The sequence below is a fragment of the Petromyzon marinus genome, chromosome 46 (genome assembly GCF_048934315.1).
Source record: "Petromyzon marinus isolate PM22_M1 ecotype Great Lakes invasive population chromosome 46, UKy_Petmar_22M1.pri1.0, whole genome shotgun sequence".
Taxonomy (NCBI): Eukaryota; Metazoa; Chordata; class Hyperoartia; order Petromyzontiformes; family Petromyzontidae; genus Petromyzon; species Petromyzon marinus.
Window position 1 is genome coordinate 13472836 of NC_133712.1, and position 15652 is coordinate 13488487.

A 15652-nucleotide genomic window follows, 5' to 3' on the forward strand; every position below is an offset into this window, starting at 1 on the left:
CATCACCATTAGCAACGTCATCACTTGCAACACCGGCACGAGCAACATCACCATTAGCAGCGTCATCACCGCCACAAGCAACACCGTTACCATCGCTCGCCATGAGCAACAACGTCGCATCATCACTGCGATATCACAAAGCCCAGCCACCACCACCCTTGCCCCCCACCTCCCCCCGGTAGTGCCACCCCACCTCACCCGTGCTCTGGAACTCCTGCAGCTGAGCGTCGTCCAGCTTCTGAATGGCAGTCATGACGGACCTGAAGGCCCCCTTGAGCCTCTGGCCCAGCACCATGTGGTCTGGCTCGGCGCGCAGAATCACGCCGTAGCGTTGCTTGTCGGTGGACGTTGTCAGAACCCGCACGTTCAGCTCCTGTTCGGGGGGCCGCGGAGGGGGAGGGGCGCGCGAAAGACACACACGCTTTAGGCATGCATCTCGGATTAAATCTGTCTCAGATTTTCGGATTGTTCTATCGTTTGCACACGGCGGCAGGAGCAATATAGTTCAGGAGCTCGATGCCAATGTGGAGGTCCGCTTGGCCATGACAAGAGGGCTTCAGGAAAGAGTTCCTGTAGTTTTGCCGTTGCTCTTCCAATGAAGGTGTGCAGATTGCAGTGGTTCAGTGTATGGTCTATAGTTTGGGTGCATGGCCACACGACTTTACTGTGGCTTGTGTCCTTCATTTTCCACTTAAGAAACACATGTTGCGCAACGGCCTGCTGTTGATGTTCTGATGGTTGCGATTGATGGTTCCACCACCGGCGTCGTAGAGGAGGAGGAAAGTCAAAACCAGGAGGAGGTGCGATAATGTTTGGGTCTTGAATGAAGAGGTGTTGCTCCACTCCGTTCGCCAGCAGCGTTGTTCCGGGTCTGGGTGGTGAGATTCTAGGACGGTGACGGCACGCTCGTATCTTCGTGCGAACAGAAGCGGCATCGCCTTTTGCCGCACAACGCCACCGCGCAAGTGGCGTCATTAGCAGTGATGTCATATCCTGCGACTTCGCACTTTTGGATTAATCGTCAATGTAAAAAAAAAAATTCACGAGCACAGCAGACGTGCACACGCGCAGCGTATATGCACAAAACACGCATAGCATAAGCGGCACATACGAACAGCATACACACATACACAGTATAGACACAGCATACACCCAGCACGCACAGCACACACACACGCATCACGTATGCAAAGCGCACTCGCTCGTGCAAACATTGTCAATTTCTCCGTCACCTCCAAGATGTACTTCTGCAGCAACTGGATGTCCTCCAAGGCCTGCGGATCCTGATGGATGACCACCACCTCCCGCAGGGGATACTGAGCACGCACACACACACGCACGCACACACACATGCACACAGAGGCATTAACAAGAGTAGATGCACACAAACACTCGCATTTGCATACACAAAGACAAATACACCCCCCCATAGTCTTTTGCACACACGCACGCACAAACACGTGTACATACACACACACGGGCACACGCACAGGGGCACACATACATGGTCACGCGCGCACATACGCGCACAGACACACACGGCCACATTAGCGCACGCACACACAAGCAAGTAAATGCACACACGTATTTGCAGGCACGTACGCACAAGAACACACAAACAAGGTCATACACAAAGGCACGCACTCAGACATGCGCAACAAAGATGTCAGCGAGCACCTATTAAAGTCGGCGTGGCACGCCATGGGATGGTGTGGCTAGCACCGCCACACACGATCGTCTGACGTTTACCCACCACCCCATTAATGGCCGAGTCGACCTAGGGGCCGCCGGGTTCATAATGCAAACACGCATCACCGCTACAAACAAAACAAGCAAAGATCCCCAATATAGCCTTAACAGACTGTTGAGGCAAGTGCTGTTAGCAAGCACCTATTAATGCCGGCGCAGAACACGAGGGTGGAAGGCCAACAGCATGCCTGGCCGCCTTTGTCTCCCCCAGCGCAGACGCTTACACACTGCTCCAGGTGCTCATTTAAGGCTGAGTGAATCTAGGGGAGGCTCAGATATTCGTCACCAATGCTAGCTATGACATTGCACACGCTCGCTCACACCACCCTCACTGTGCCGCATGAGTGCACGCGGCCATCACTGGGGGCCACCACTCAAGTGTCTCTACTGCCTCATACAAGACAAAGATCCCCCGTATAGCCTTAACAGACTGTAGGGGCAAGTGCTGTTAGCGAGCACCTATAAAGGCCGGCACAGCACACGAGGGGGTGGGTGGCCAACACCAGGCCCGGCCGCCTTTGTCTCCCTAGTGGCGATGTTTACACATCGCACCGGGTACTCATTTGAAGCTGAGTCGACCTAGGGGAGGCCCGGGGCCGGTTCAGATAATCGTCACTGATGAGTTCAGGGTTATGGTCAGGGTCAGGGTTAGTGTTAGGGGTGGGGTTAATGTTAGGGGCGGGGTTAGTGTTGGTGTTGGTCTTAGTGTTGGTGTTCGTGTTGGTATTAGTGTTGGTGTTGGGGTGCCACCTTGACGGGGAGCGTTTTGCGGTCGCGCACCACCCTGCCCAGCTCCACCACCGACTGCATCCGCGCCACGGCCTTCTCAATGCGCTCATCGATCAGAGTCTCCCTGCACACACACTCACACCCGCCCCCCCCCATACAGTTCTACCTCCTCATCGCACACCCTACTCATCCACCACACTGTCCACCTGCCATCCCTCCTTCTCAAGTATATATGATGGACTTCTTTCGCACTATATGTAGCCAACCGCGCTAAACGGAGGCCGGCTAGTGGGACCAGGCATCGGACAGTGGGGCAAGGGATCCCGTGGCGGGTTCAGCAACAAGTGAGGTCGGGGGTCGTGGTGGGGGGGTCAGGGGGCAGCACCTGGTGAGAGGCAGCATGAGGTAGTGGATGCTGCGCGTGTCCTTCTCGCAAGCGGAGGCCGGGTCCAGCAGGTGCCGCAGGTTCTGGTACATGAACTCCGTGATGAACGGCGTAAACGGGGCCTGCGCACGGGACGCCACCACACGCCACATGGTGCTCGTGCGACGAGCGTTTTCCACTGCACAACCGCGCCGCGCCGGAGCTGTGCCGAGCCAGCCCGGCGTGGCTCAGGAGGTGCCGGTGTTGTTTTTCTACCGCAGAAGCAGAGCCGTGCCGTGCCGCCGACGTCACACGCAACTGTGTGTGTGTGTGTATTGTTGTGTGTGGTGTGGTGAGTGCAGTACCATGAGTCGGCACATGGAGAAGAGGACACTAAAGAGCGTCTCCAGGGCTCGCTGGCAATCGCGAGCGCCACCCTCACCCTGCACACAGTGGCATGGGAAGTAGCGGGGGGGGGGGGGGGGCACGGTTGGGGAGAGGGGGACACGGCGGGGAACACGGGGGGGGGGGGGCCCAGAGAGACACGGAGAAACACGGGAGGCAATGGGCCACAGGGGGGTCACATGGGGGTCACAGGGGACACACACACACACACACGCATGGATGGGTTCAATGCGAAGTCACCGGTCGAACAGAACAAAGCACAGCAGCGGCGGCCCCCCATCTCCAAGAGACCGCTCGGCAGGCAGGGTGAGTAGGCGGGGGGTGGTGGTGGTGCAGGAGGCATTTGAAAGGCTCTTTCAGCCCCGCCACAAGTGGCCACCTTTACACCCAGCGGGGCCTTCGCGCGTACTCCACAAGCACGGTATTGTAAGTACAAAGACAAAGATGCCCGTGTAGCCTGCACAGGCTGCTATGCGGGGTGGGGACAAGTCCTGTGAGCAAACACCCCTGAAGGCCGGATTGGCGACAAGGGGAGGTGGTGGCGCGATTTGCACCATGCACGGCTACCTTTGTCTCCCGCCAGTGCTGATGTTTTTACACGCCGCAACAGGTACTAGTTTTTAAGGCTGGGTTGATCTATAGGAGGCCCAGGACTGTCACTTGCCACCGATGACAGCCGTGGCTGGGATTTTAATGCGGGCTGCCGGGTTCGTAGACTAGTGGCGCTGACAACTGCGCCACCATTCCGCGCGTTTAAGCAATGCTAGTCGCATGGCAGTCAAATCGATGTTTTTAATTCTCATAAATGTAATTTATCCATGTACCATGTAGGTCACTGGTGATCGGGCTGAGCCCATAAACTCACTGCACCTGAGAACCCGGCTTAATCACAGGCAGTGGCTGTAACCCGGATTTGAAAGCAGGATCTCAGCGAAACTGGCTCAATGCTTTGACCTTCCGAGTCACCGGGCCTTCTAGCTATCTCGACTCTACGAAATAATGCCTAGGGCTGTGCTGGCTCAGGATCTCCGACACGGCCATAATTAACCTCTCCCCTACCCCGACCCCTGGAGGGCGCAGGACTGACCTTGAGGCGCCGGCGGTTGGTGCGGACGTACCAATTGGTCAGCATGTCAACGAACTTCACCAGACGTGGCACCACGGTGTAGAGCCGGTACGCTGGCAGGTGAGGCACACACAGTACACACACCACGCGCAGCACACATAGCACGCACGCAAGGCACACACACACACACCGAAGGCAGCACATACACGCGGCACACACGTGGGACACACGCAGCACGTTAGCCTGGTAGTGGTGGTGCTTTAGAAGCGACGGTTGGTGGATCACCACCAGAAAAGCATTTGAAGCTCCCAAACCCGCTGGGAGAATGGCAGTACAGCAAGTAGGTTGAACCCACCTGTGCGGCGGAGCTTTGAGTGACATCTCCCCTGCACCCCTGGTGGGTTTTCTCCTTGATTTGAAGCTTCCGTGACTGCAGGAATCCACACTCTTTGGTTCTTTCGGTAAAGTCACGTAGGTAGAAAATAAAATGAATCGTGACGTTTCGGGCGCAACACAAGCGTCCATCATCAAGGTGGGAAAGCGTGTTAGCGCCCGAAACGTCGCGATGTATTATTTTTCTACCTACGTGACTTTACCGAAAGAACCAAAGAGTATGGTTTTCTCCTCATATTCCGGTTCCCTTCCACAAATCCAAATAAAACCCTAACGAGGCCTGAAACGCTTCGCCACCCGAGCCACTCATTCGACAAACGGGGATGTGTTCTTCTCGGTGAAATATTTTAATTTCCAGAATAAATACATGTTCCCAATTGCTCAGAGAACGGTGTCGGGTGGTGGAGGGTTCACGACATATATTTGGTCAACAACAGACGAGTGCGGCCTTTGCTCGTTAGCGCATCAATAGGGAGGCCAAAGAAGTCGAGTCACATTTGTCGAGACCATGACAGGGCCTGACCTGAAATTCAATTGCGCATCGCCACGTTGGCTAGTCGGGCCCGCTCCGCCTTGCCTTGTATCGAGCAAGCGTGACCTTTGCCCTGGCTCGCACGAGGTCTTGAGCCCAACTGTGCAGCAGTGGCCTTCTTGACAGGGCTGGCGGTGAATAATGTTATATAGACAATGCCGCCGCCGGCACCCGCAGACAAATAATTAAACACACGGCATCACTGCTGCTGCTGTTACCGCTCCCGTCGCTGTTGTCGAACAGCAACGCTGCATAAGATGAAAGCAGCGCACGGTATCGGCTGGGGAGAGCACGAGGAGCACGGAACCGTGGGAGGGCGGTGGGAGGGGGGCGGTTTAAATATCGCGCTTCAAAACCTCGGAACAAAAAAAAATCCGTGGCACCATCCGTCAGGTTCCCCTGCCATCGGGCCCACGCTTCCCCCGCCATTATTTATTTTGTGTAAATCTCTTCTCCGCTTTTACTTCGCCACGGCCATTCATAATTAAACACCTCCCCCGGCAGTGCCTCCGCCGAGTGGGAGCTAAGCCAGGGGCTTCTATGGAGGAGGGCGAGGTGCGTAGGTGGCAGGTGTTGCCTCCGCCACTGCCAACACCCCCACCGCCAATACCACCAGCCGCTGGCACCGCTGCAACTTCCACTATCACCACTGCTGCCCTCATTACCATCGCCACCACCGCCACTGCCTCCATCATCAGCATCATCAGCATTATCCACGACCAATCACTACCACCACCACTGCCACCACCACCATCATCACCGCCATCCACGACCACCGCCGGGAGTTCACATCCGGGTCGGTGGGGTAGACTAGGCTCATCAACCCTCAGTCGGCAGTTGCCAGAATGAATTCCACTTTGTGGGGAAGTCAACAGTGGTTGTCATATGGGTAGACTCACCCCTGTCAAAATAATGTGGAATTTCCACCACCAATTTAGAGCTGTAAACAAGGTGAGCACCAATGCCTCAATGCTCACACGAGCAGCAACACTACTCCGACATTCAACAATACACTGCCCGACGGACAATGTGATTTTGGGCAGTTTTAACCGGTTAGGAGTGTAGAGGCGAAGGGGCAGTTAGTAGGGCAGAGGCGAGGGGGCAGTTAGGAGTGTAAAAGCGAGGAGGCAGGTAGGAGGGCAGAGGCGAAGGGGCAGTTAGTAGAGGCGAGGCTCACCGGCCATCTCGGTCTTAAAGAAAGCGATGAGCGACTGGGCGAAGGATATGATCCACTTGTCCATGATGTTGTCGCTCGGCTCGGCCGTTTGCTCGTTGTAGAGGAACGCCAGGCCCTCCTCCTGCCATGGCAACAACAACAATAGTTTCTACTTGCAACGCTGCACCACAGCCGCCACCTCCGCACAGCATCCGCTCATCGCTGTCGTAGAGAGAGGACGACTCGGAGGCGCCAGGAGCAGGGACTACAGACGAGCGGGGAGGCACCAGCAGCAGCCACGCGGTGGGCCGGCGCCGTCAATTGCCCAAGCTTTACGGTCCTCTAAATATGAAGGTGTTATTGGCCAATTTATGAGTGTTTATAACGCCAATGATGTCAACATCAACACCACCACAACAGCAGAATGTCAATACCAGGAGACGTAGATATCCAACACGAACATCAACAGCAATACCATCAACAACGATAACAATGACCACAACAAGGGTCTCCGCACTGATATTAACACGTTAGCACGCTGTCGTGTTGTGATAGTACATTTCCATGGTGCTGTGTTGCCACGGGAATGTATCATCATGGTGCCGTGATGCCGTAATTCTGCGTTGCCGTGACACCGTGTCACCGCATCGCAACGTTGCCATGATGTTGCCGTGACGCCACGACACCACGTCGCCACGTTGCCGTGACGCTGCCGCTGCGTTGCTAAGGCGACCCTTACCCTGTGCAGGCGGTCCACGTTCTGCACCAGGAAGCGGTAGGCATTGTACCAGGGCAGGAAGACGTCCTTGAGGACATCCCGCACACCCTCCTCCTTGAAGCGCAGGTTCTCCGCCCTCACAACGGGAGAGTTGATCAGGTATAACCTGCACAAAAAGACAAAAGATCCCCCGTATAGCCTTAAAAGACTGTTGGGGCAAGTGCTGTTAGAGAGTACCTATGAAGACCGCCTTTGTCTACCCAGTGGCGATGTTTTCACACACTGCAGTGCTGATGTGGCAGTGATATTGGCAGAGATGATGACAGCAGTGATGATAATGGCTGTGATGATGATGGTAGCGATGATAATGGCAGTGGTGATGACATTGTCACGTGTGATTCCAACTGAATAATTTGCAAGCCAATTTTAGAATTCGGATTTTTTTTTTAGCAAAAAACATAGAAAGACAAAGATCCCCCATATAGCCTTAACACACTTTAGGTCCAAGTGTTACACGAGGGGGTGGGTGGCCATCACCACCCTGGCAGCCTTTGTCTCCCCTGTTGCGATATTTACACATCGCACCAGTTAATAATTTCAGAGTCGACCTCGAGAGAGGCCCAAGACCGGTTCAGATATTCGCCACCGGTGTTGGCTGTGAACGGGAATCGAACTCGCGTCGCCGGGTTCGTAGCGCAGCGTAGCGCTAACCGCTCCACTACCACTCACAACCTGCACACACACGCGCACGCACAGAGATCCCCCCCTGTGTAGCCGACACAAGCTGTCGGGGCAAGTGCTGTTGGCTTGCACCTTTATAGGCTCCCCAATAATGGGCAGCGGCAGCACCGCAGGGAGAGCCTTAGCAGGACTCGGCGGCAACAAGGGATACTTCACAGGAGTCAGGGTTAACCCCCTCAAAAGAGGGAGGAGAAGAGGCGGGGGGGGGTCAGCCAGACCCCAGTAGGGCAGGGTCAGCAGCCCGCACCTCAGGGCATCAGCGCCGTAGCGATTCACCACCTCCACCGGATCCGGGTAATTCTTCTTCCTCTTGGACATCTTCTGCCCGTCACTACACGCAAAGACAAAGATTCCCCACGAAGCCTTTAGCCGACTGTTGCGGCCAAGTGTCGTTCGTGAGCAGCAGCACCTATGAAGGCCGGCACAGCACACGAGGGGGTAGGTGGCCAGCACCATGCCCAGCCGCCTTTGTCTCACTAGTGGCGATGTTTACACACGACACCAGGTATTTTATTGAGGCCGAGCCGACCTAGGGCACCCGAGACCGGTTCACATATTGTCACTGTTGTTGGCTGAAAGCGGGATTCGAAAGCGGGATTCGAACTCGAGTGGCCGGGTTGGTAGTGCAGCGCGCTAACCACTAAACTGCTGCTCCTCAAAGCTCCACAACACACACACACACTTATACATACATATGTGCATGTGTATATGTTTGCATATGTTTGTATGCATATATGTACAATGCATGTAATTCATGTAGACTCTTATGGAATAGGAAAACTCATGCAGTCAGGAGCATCATCATCATGAGCAGCAGCAGTATGAGTACCATCGTCATCAAAATAATCATCATGACCCCCAACAGCAGTTTCAAAAGAAAGATCGTCATCATCAGCAGCAGCATCTGCACAACTATCATCTCTGTCGGCAGCTTCATCATCATCGGCATTAACATCAGCAGCCAAGTAATCATGATCATCATCGTCATCAGCACCGTCTGTATTATCATCAGCACCACCCAATCCCTCACACCCACGAGCACCGGCAAAGCACCGCGGTTCCGAGCGAGCGGAGCGTGGACGCCAAGTCTCGGCGTCGCGTGCTGCTCACGTTCGTTTCGGCAACGGACTCCGTCTCGCCGCTTCTCTCGCGCTGAACACTTCGTTTTCCAGCGTTCGCGCCCTCATCTCTCGTCACCCCGCGTCTCCCACACACGCAGCTACCTCGCGTCTCCAAGGCGCTCACCCAGTTACATAGCAAGTTAACATTCCCACACACAAATTGCCACCACTACTGTTGCTGCCTCGGTTACTGTCCCTGTGAACTTCACTCACTGAAACCTCCTCCCATATTGAGGACTCGGCCTGCACCAGACACTGACTGTTGCGTCTAATCCATCGCCACAACGTGTGCAACCACCACGCTACAAGTCACAACAACTCACTCACTTGTTCACCTCGCCCACCCATTCATTCACCCACTCAAAAACAATTGCCATTCGCTACTACGGCGCTTGTTCCTGGCTATGTGCATTTTGAGGCCACGTGCAGTGTCCAAGGCTTGCTCCCCCCGCCTCCCCATCCCCGTCGCGTGTATATTTGTTCTGAAGCAGAGTTCGCAGAGACGAGAGCCACAGATCGAGAACGCCCGTCCGGATTTCGTCTGCCTCGTGGTGGCCGGTGATGCCCTCTGGTGGAGACCCTCTGCTACTGCGTGCGGTGATTGAGAGCAGACCTGGTCGTCATCATACCCCTCCCGGCAACTCGCGATTTAGAGTCGCAGTGGAGGATCAATCAATCACTGGTCTGAGACCCCCCCCCAACTCGCTACGCTTGAGAACCTGGTTTAATAACTGTGGTCACGTGACTGAAACCCAGAATCGAACCCAGGATCTCAGCGGTGCCGACTCAGGATCTCTGACCCCTGACCCCACAGGCTCCTACCCCACTCGCAGCGTGTATATTTATTCTGTAGCAGAGTTCGCAGAGACGAGCGCCACTGATCGAGAGCGCCCGTTCGGATTTCGTCTGCCACGTGGTTTGCTGTGGCACCTCCTCTCACCGGCCACGGCACAAGCGAGCCGAGCGCCGGATGGTGGAGCGGGTGCAGTTTCAACGACAACTACAGCCCCAAACCCCGACTCCAGCCCCAACCCCGACTCCAGTCCCAACCCCGACTCCAGGCCTGACTATAGCCCTAACCTTGACTCCAAGCTCACATGCTATCAATAGGGCTGGTGGAATCACCACGGCAGCAGGACTACAAAACGCACCCCCAACTTGTGCTTCATAACACAATGGGTGAGGTGGCAGGGGTAGCGTGGTGGATGTGCGCCAAACAATCCGTAGGCCGTGGCAGCACGTGGGTATTTTTCATTATCGCTCGCTCACACCTGACTCTTAACCCCACGCGCTAATGGGATCGCCGTGAGATCTCTCCGGCGCCGAGCGGCGGTGGCAGCGGCGTGCGCTGCCCCCCTCCCACGCTAGTGTCATCGCCGGCAGATTTAGCGCCCGATCGTTTCGCGCCTGGATCGCGGGTGGGCGAGGTGGGTGTGTGTGCGCGCGCGTGCCAATTATTCCCCGGGGCCTGGGAGCTCGTCAGAAAGACCGGCATCGCTCCAATCATCGGGGGCCGTCGTCACAACCAGCGTGGTTGTGGGGAACTCCATCATCATCACCACCACCAGCATCATCACCAAAACCAGAGTTGTCATCATCGCATTCACTACTATCATTGTTGTTGTGGATACAGTCACCACAACCACCACCACCACCATCATCATCAATATTTTGACCACCACAACCACGAACAGCACCATAATCGCCACCGGGGCAGCAGCGGCGTGGGTCACGGACCTGGCGAGCACCAGACCATTGACGATGACGTTCTTGAAGGGGGGCTTCCCGAACAGCGCCGTGGAGAGCACGAGCAGCGTGTAAAACCTGGCATGGGGATGGGGGGTGGTGGGAGGGGGGTGGGGGCAGGCGGAAACGGCATGGGGAGGGGTGGGGGCATCGGGGACGAGTGTGGGAAAGATTTGTCAGACAAAAAATTCCGGCACATGTCAAATCTGCTGGATGTTGACAGCATGGGCACGCAAGAGATAAGCATGTGGGTAGGTGGATTGATGAGTGGAAAGGTGAATGGATGGGTCGGTGGGCAAGTTGGTGAGCGAGCAGGTGAGTGAACAGGTCAGTGAGGGAGCAGGTGCATGAGCGGGAGAGTGAATGAGCGAGCGAGCGGGTTCAGCGAGTGAGCGGCGAGCAGGCGGGCGAGCTAGAGAGCGAGTGACTGGACGAGCGAGCGAGCGAGCGAGCGGGCGGACTCACCACCCGCGCGTCTGGTCGATGCCCTCGGCGATGAAGTCGGCAGGGAACGAGTCCTCGAACTGCCGGCGGTTCTCAAAGGGGTAGTGCACCTGGGCGTAGGGCATGCTGCCGCTCTCGAACCAGCAGTCGAACACCTCGGTCACGCGGCGCAGCACGCCCCTGCCCGTGCGCGACGGGATCGTCAGGTTGTCCACGCTGTGCCGTGCAACACAAAACACGCCTCTTTAGTCGCCCGGCGGTGGAGAAAAATAATAAAAATCACGTCAAACTGTCGCGCGCCGCCATTCGTACAGTAGACACACATCGTTCTCGTACAGAGAGAGGGGGGAAAGCAGCAGCCAGGCGGTGAGGAGGCGGCGCTACTTGCAATTGACCAAGCTCTGCGGTCCTCAATGTGTAAATGTGTCGTCGGCCAATGAATGAGTGGAAGAAGACCAGGGCACGTGGCCCAGCGGTGCCGTGTTCGCCGCATGTTGCAAAAGGTTCGCGGCTCGATTCCGCCGGCCGTCCTGGTTAACACTGCGGAGTGTGCGAACCGGAAAAAAAGCGACGAGCTCTCCGCTTCACTCACGGTGGATGTCAAAGATGCCAGTGACCTCATTCGCAAGAGTAGGCCATTGTGTGTCGGCGTCATGGTCCGCATTTTGCCAAATTTGTAAAATCACACCGCAAGGTTACTCGAATGGAAATACTCAGAGGCTGTCCCGGGGAACCAAGCAAAAAAATAACAAGCAACTATACCCACACGGCTGGCACGGCACACGAGGGGGTGGCGTGACCAGCACTACACCCGGCCGTCTTTGTCTCCCCATCATACACTGCACCAGGGACCCGTTTCATGCTGAGTCGACCTGGGGGAGAACTAGGAGTGAGTTGGGTTGGTGGCGCGATGCGCCAAATGCTGCACCACCACTCAACAACACCGATGATGGCTCTGATGCCGACAATCATGATGCTAATGGGGTTAACGACATGATTATGATACTGCCTATCATCGAAACATTTCAATAATGACGATAACGATGATGATAATCCTGCCACTGCCGATAACACCGGTAGTACTACCGACGATGCTGATGATGACGACAATGACGAAAACCGCCCCCAACGTCGTCACCAGACGTCGACCACCACCACCGCCGGCGCACGCGAGGACAACCTTGCACCTCCATTACTGGGGAGCACCCTCGCCATGCTTCCAAATCAGACCGCAGCGCGGGCGCCGTTCACCTCTCACGGTGCAGATCGGAGATCTTGGTGCCCGTCAGCGCCTCCAGCTCCTCGATGGATCCCACGCACACGACCTGCCGGAGAAGGGGGTCACGGGGGTCACGAGAGGTGTCAGCACAAGCCGCTCGCACAGAACGACACCGACGCGCCGCATGTCAGCGGTGGCGGTGACGGTGGTGGTAGTGGCGCCGCACGTGGCCTGTGATCCAGCACTGTGAAAGCAGCTAGGGTCGGTGGATCATTGCACAAATGGTGTGAAACTCTCTTCCCGTGGGTGTCGGACAACACGAGATCACCACCCCCCGCCAGCCCTCCCTTACACAACTGCCCCCTAACACCGCAAGCCAACCCTACGCTACGGAGTCCACCATTAGATTATCATTCTCTCTCTCGGTCCTCACCAACGGGGAACTGCAGTGTCACAACACCTCGCTCAGTTTGGTTGATACATCAAAGGTAACGGTTGGGCTCGGGGGGCGATTGTGGGTCGGTACCTCCTTCCTGTCGTCGCTGACCCACAGCGGGATGGGCGTGCCCCAGTAGCGGTTTCGGGAGATGGCCCAGTCGTGCGCGCCCTTGAGCCAGTTGGCAAATCGCTTGTCTCCCACAAACTCGGGCACCCTGCCGGCGCGGACAGGGCGGTGGCGAGCGCACCGGGACACACCACCGGGACAAAAACAGGAACACACCGCGGGACAACGTCAGGGCAACCGTCGCCGGCAACGCGGCTGCGGCAACTCGGCACGGCGACGGCGCAGAGCGACGGGGTTTCGCGTCTGTCCGATGGAAGCCGAGTGTCTTTGAGAGGCAATGTAAAGGAACGACTGGGATGCTGCTGAGCGCACCACCTCGGACGGTCATGTGCACCCCGCCAACAATGAGACGAAGCGGCGGGGCGGCGGCGTGTTACCACGAGAGGAGACTGCACAGCGACCATCGCCTGCGAGCAGCTGTGCCGACTCGGTACCCCAGTAGCAGGGATCACGGATTGGGAAAACTACTCGATTAGGATTACACATCATAGCGGCAATCATCGTGCTCCCCACTGGAAGAGTGATGCCCGTTTGTAGGCCACGTGCTAAATCACGTTGTGCCAACAGGCACAGCTGCCACTGAGGGTGCCCCTTTCAGATGTGTTGAGGTGAGATGTGAAGCGCCGCGGCATATAGGGGGGCGGCTCTACCCAATCAGTATCCTTGTCAATAGGGTCATAGGTCATAGGGTCATAGGATCATAAGTCATAGGGTCATAGGAACATCAGGGGGGTCGTAAGGGGGTCGTCAGAAAGGTCATAGGAGCATCACATCGTAGAGGGGCAGGAGACGGTGTGTAGAGGGCGTGGTGTAGAGGGCGTGGGGTAGAGGGGTAGTGTAGAGGGCGTGGGGTAGAGGGCGTGGTGTAGAGGGCGTGGGGTAGAGGGCGTGGTGTAGAGGGCGTGGGGGAGAGGGCGTGGAGGAGAGGGCGTGGGGGAGAGGGCGTGGTGTAGAGGGCGTGGTGTAGAGGGCGTGGTGTAGAGGGCGTGGTGTAGAGGGCGTGGGGTAGAGGGCGTGGTGTAGAGGGCGTGGGGTAGAGGGCGTGGTGTAGAGGGCGTGGTGTAGAGGGCGTGGTGTAGAGGGCGTGGTGTAGAGGGCGTGGTGTAGAGGGCGTGGGGTAGAGGGCGTGGTGTAGAGGGCGTGGTGTAGAGGGCGTGGTGTAGAGGGCGTGGTGTAGAGGGCGTGGGGTAGAGGGCGTGGGGTAGAGGGCGTGGTGTAGAGGGCGTGGTGTAGAGGGCGTGGGGTAGAGGGCGTGGTGTAGAGGGCGTGGTGTAGAGGGCGTGGTGTAGAGGGCGTGGTGTAGAGGGCGTGGTGTAGAGGGCGTGGTGTAGAGGGCGTGGTGTAGAGGGCGTGGTGTAGAGGGCGTGGGGTAGAGGGCGTGGTGTAGAGGGCGTGGTGTAGAGGGCGTGGTGTAGAGGGCGTGGGGTAGAGGGCGTGGGGTAGAGGGCGTGGGGTAGAGGGGGTGGTGTAGAGGGCGTGGTGTAGAGGGCGTGGGGTAGAGGGCGTGGTGTAGAGGGCGTGGTGTAGAGGGCGTGGGGTAGAGGGCGTGGGGTAGAGGGCGTGGGGTAGAGGGCGTGGGGTAGGGGGGCGTGGTGTAGGGGGGCGTGGTGTAGGGGGGCGTGGTGTAGGGGGGCGTGGTGTAGGGGGGCGTGGTGTAGGGGGGCGTGGTGTAGGGGGGCGTGGTGTAGGGGGGCGTGGTGTAGGGGGGCGTTGTGTAGGGGGGCGTGGTGTAGAGGGCGTGGTGTAGAGGGCGTGGTGCAGGGGGGCATGGTGCAGGGGGGCGTGGTGCAGGGGGGCGTGGTGCAGGGGGGCGTGGTGTAGAAAGTGTACGTGTGTGTGCCCGCGCACCGCACCACAGGCACTGGCTGTTGCACTCGACCAGCTTGTCCACCATGTGCTCCACGCGGACGAACCAGCTGGGCACCGCCTTGTAGATGAGCGGCGTGTCTGACCTGCGGACGCAGGGAGAAGGCGCCCGCCCCCCGGAGACGTTACCAATCGCGGTCGTGGGCACCCCCCGCTTCCGGCCACCCCCACAAATTCTATCCCGAGTGCCGTATTGGCGTCACGTGGTGGCGAGACAAAGAATCCCGCAGGGCAGCGCAAAATCCTTCGTGTTAGGAAAGGCTCGTGGAAGCGGATATCATGGAGCTACCGCTGAGACCCCTTCATGGAAAACCTAAAGGCAGATGGTAGAGGGAGACTGTCAGGGCAGATCTTGGAGGTCGCCGCATGTGCCGAAGCTCTGGGATCTGGCGGAGGAGGGTAGGGAGCCTTCGTAGCGATGAGGTTGCATCAACCTCTGAGATGTCTCCACGCAGGGGGACAGCACCCCAACACGCCCTGCTACAGGCAGTAAGGCTCGTCGTGTGACAGTCTTACCGGTACTTTTTGTTCAGTCACACTTGAGACCTGGCTTGAGACATCAACTCGCTACATTTCAGACCCCGATGCGGTTGCACGGCTGAAGCCCGGATTCGAATCCAGGATCTCAGTGGTGCTGACCCCACGGCCTCCCTCTACCCCTCTCACCCCCACCTCCGCGCCGCGCGCATTTTTTTCTGTGGCAGAGTTTGCAGAGACGAGCGCCACTCATCGACGGGCGCCCATCCGGATTTCGTCTGCCTCGTGGCGTTTGTTGTGGCACCTCCTCTCACCGGCCACGGCACAAGCGAGCCGAGCGCCGGATGGTGGAGGGGGTGCA

General features: G+C 57.3%; 1 protein-coding gene across 1 annotated transcript in view; it reads right to left on the reverse strand.

Annotated features, from left to right (window-relative positions):
- Positions 1-15652, reverse strand: part of IARS1 (isoleucyl-tRNA synthetase 1) — a 54377-nt gene that overhangs the window by 21698 nt on the left and 17027 nt on the right. Inside the window, exons 13-26 of the mRNA XM_032971537.2 lie at positions 14802-14900; positions 12910-13036; positions 12416-12489; positions 11186-11380; positions 10712-10798; positions 8101-8184; positions 7134-7278; positions 6416-6536; positions 4335-4426; positions 3208-3285; positions 2864-2985; positions 2500-2602; positions 1233-1316; positions 199-373 (exon numbers count right to left, since the gene is read on the reverse strand). Coding sequence (XP_032827428.1) covers positions 199-373; positions 1233-1316; positions 2500-2602; positions 2864-2985; positions 3208-3285; positions 4335-4426; positions 6416-6536; positions 7134-7278; positions 8101-8184; positions 10712-10798; positions 11186-11380; positions 12416-12489; positions 12910-13036; positions 14802-14900 — 1586 coding nt within the window. The remainder of the gene's footprint in view (positions 1-198; positions 374-1232; positions 1317-2499; positions 2603-2863; positions 2986-3207; positions 3286-4334; positions 4427-6415; positions 6537-7133; positions 7279-8100; positions 8185-10711; positions 10799-11185; positions 11381-12415; positions 12490-12909; positions 13037-14801; positions 14901-15652) is intronic.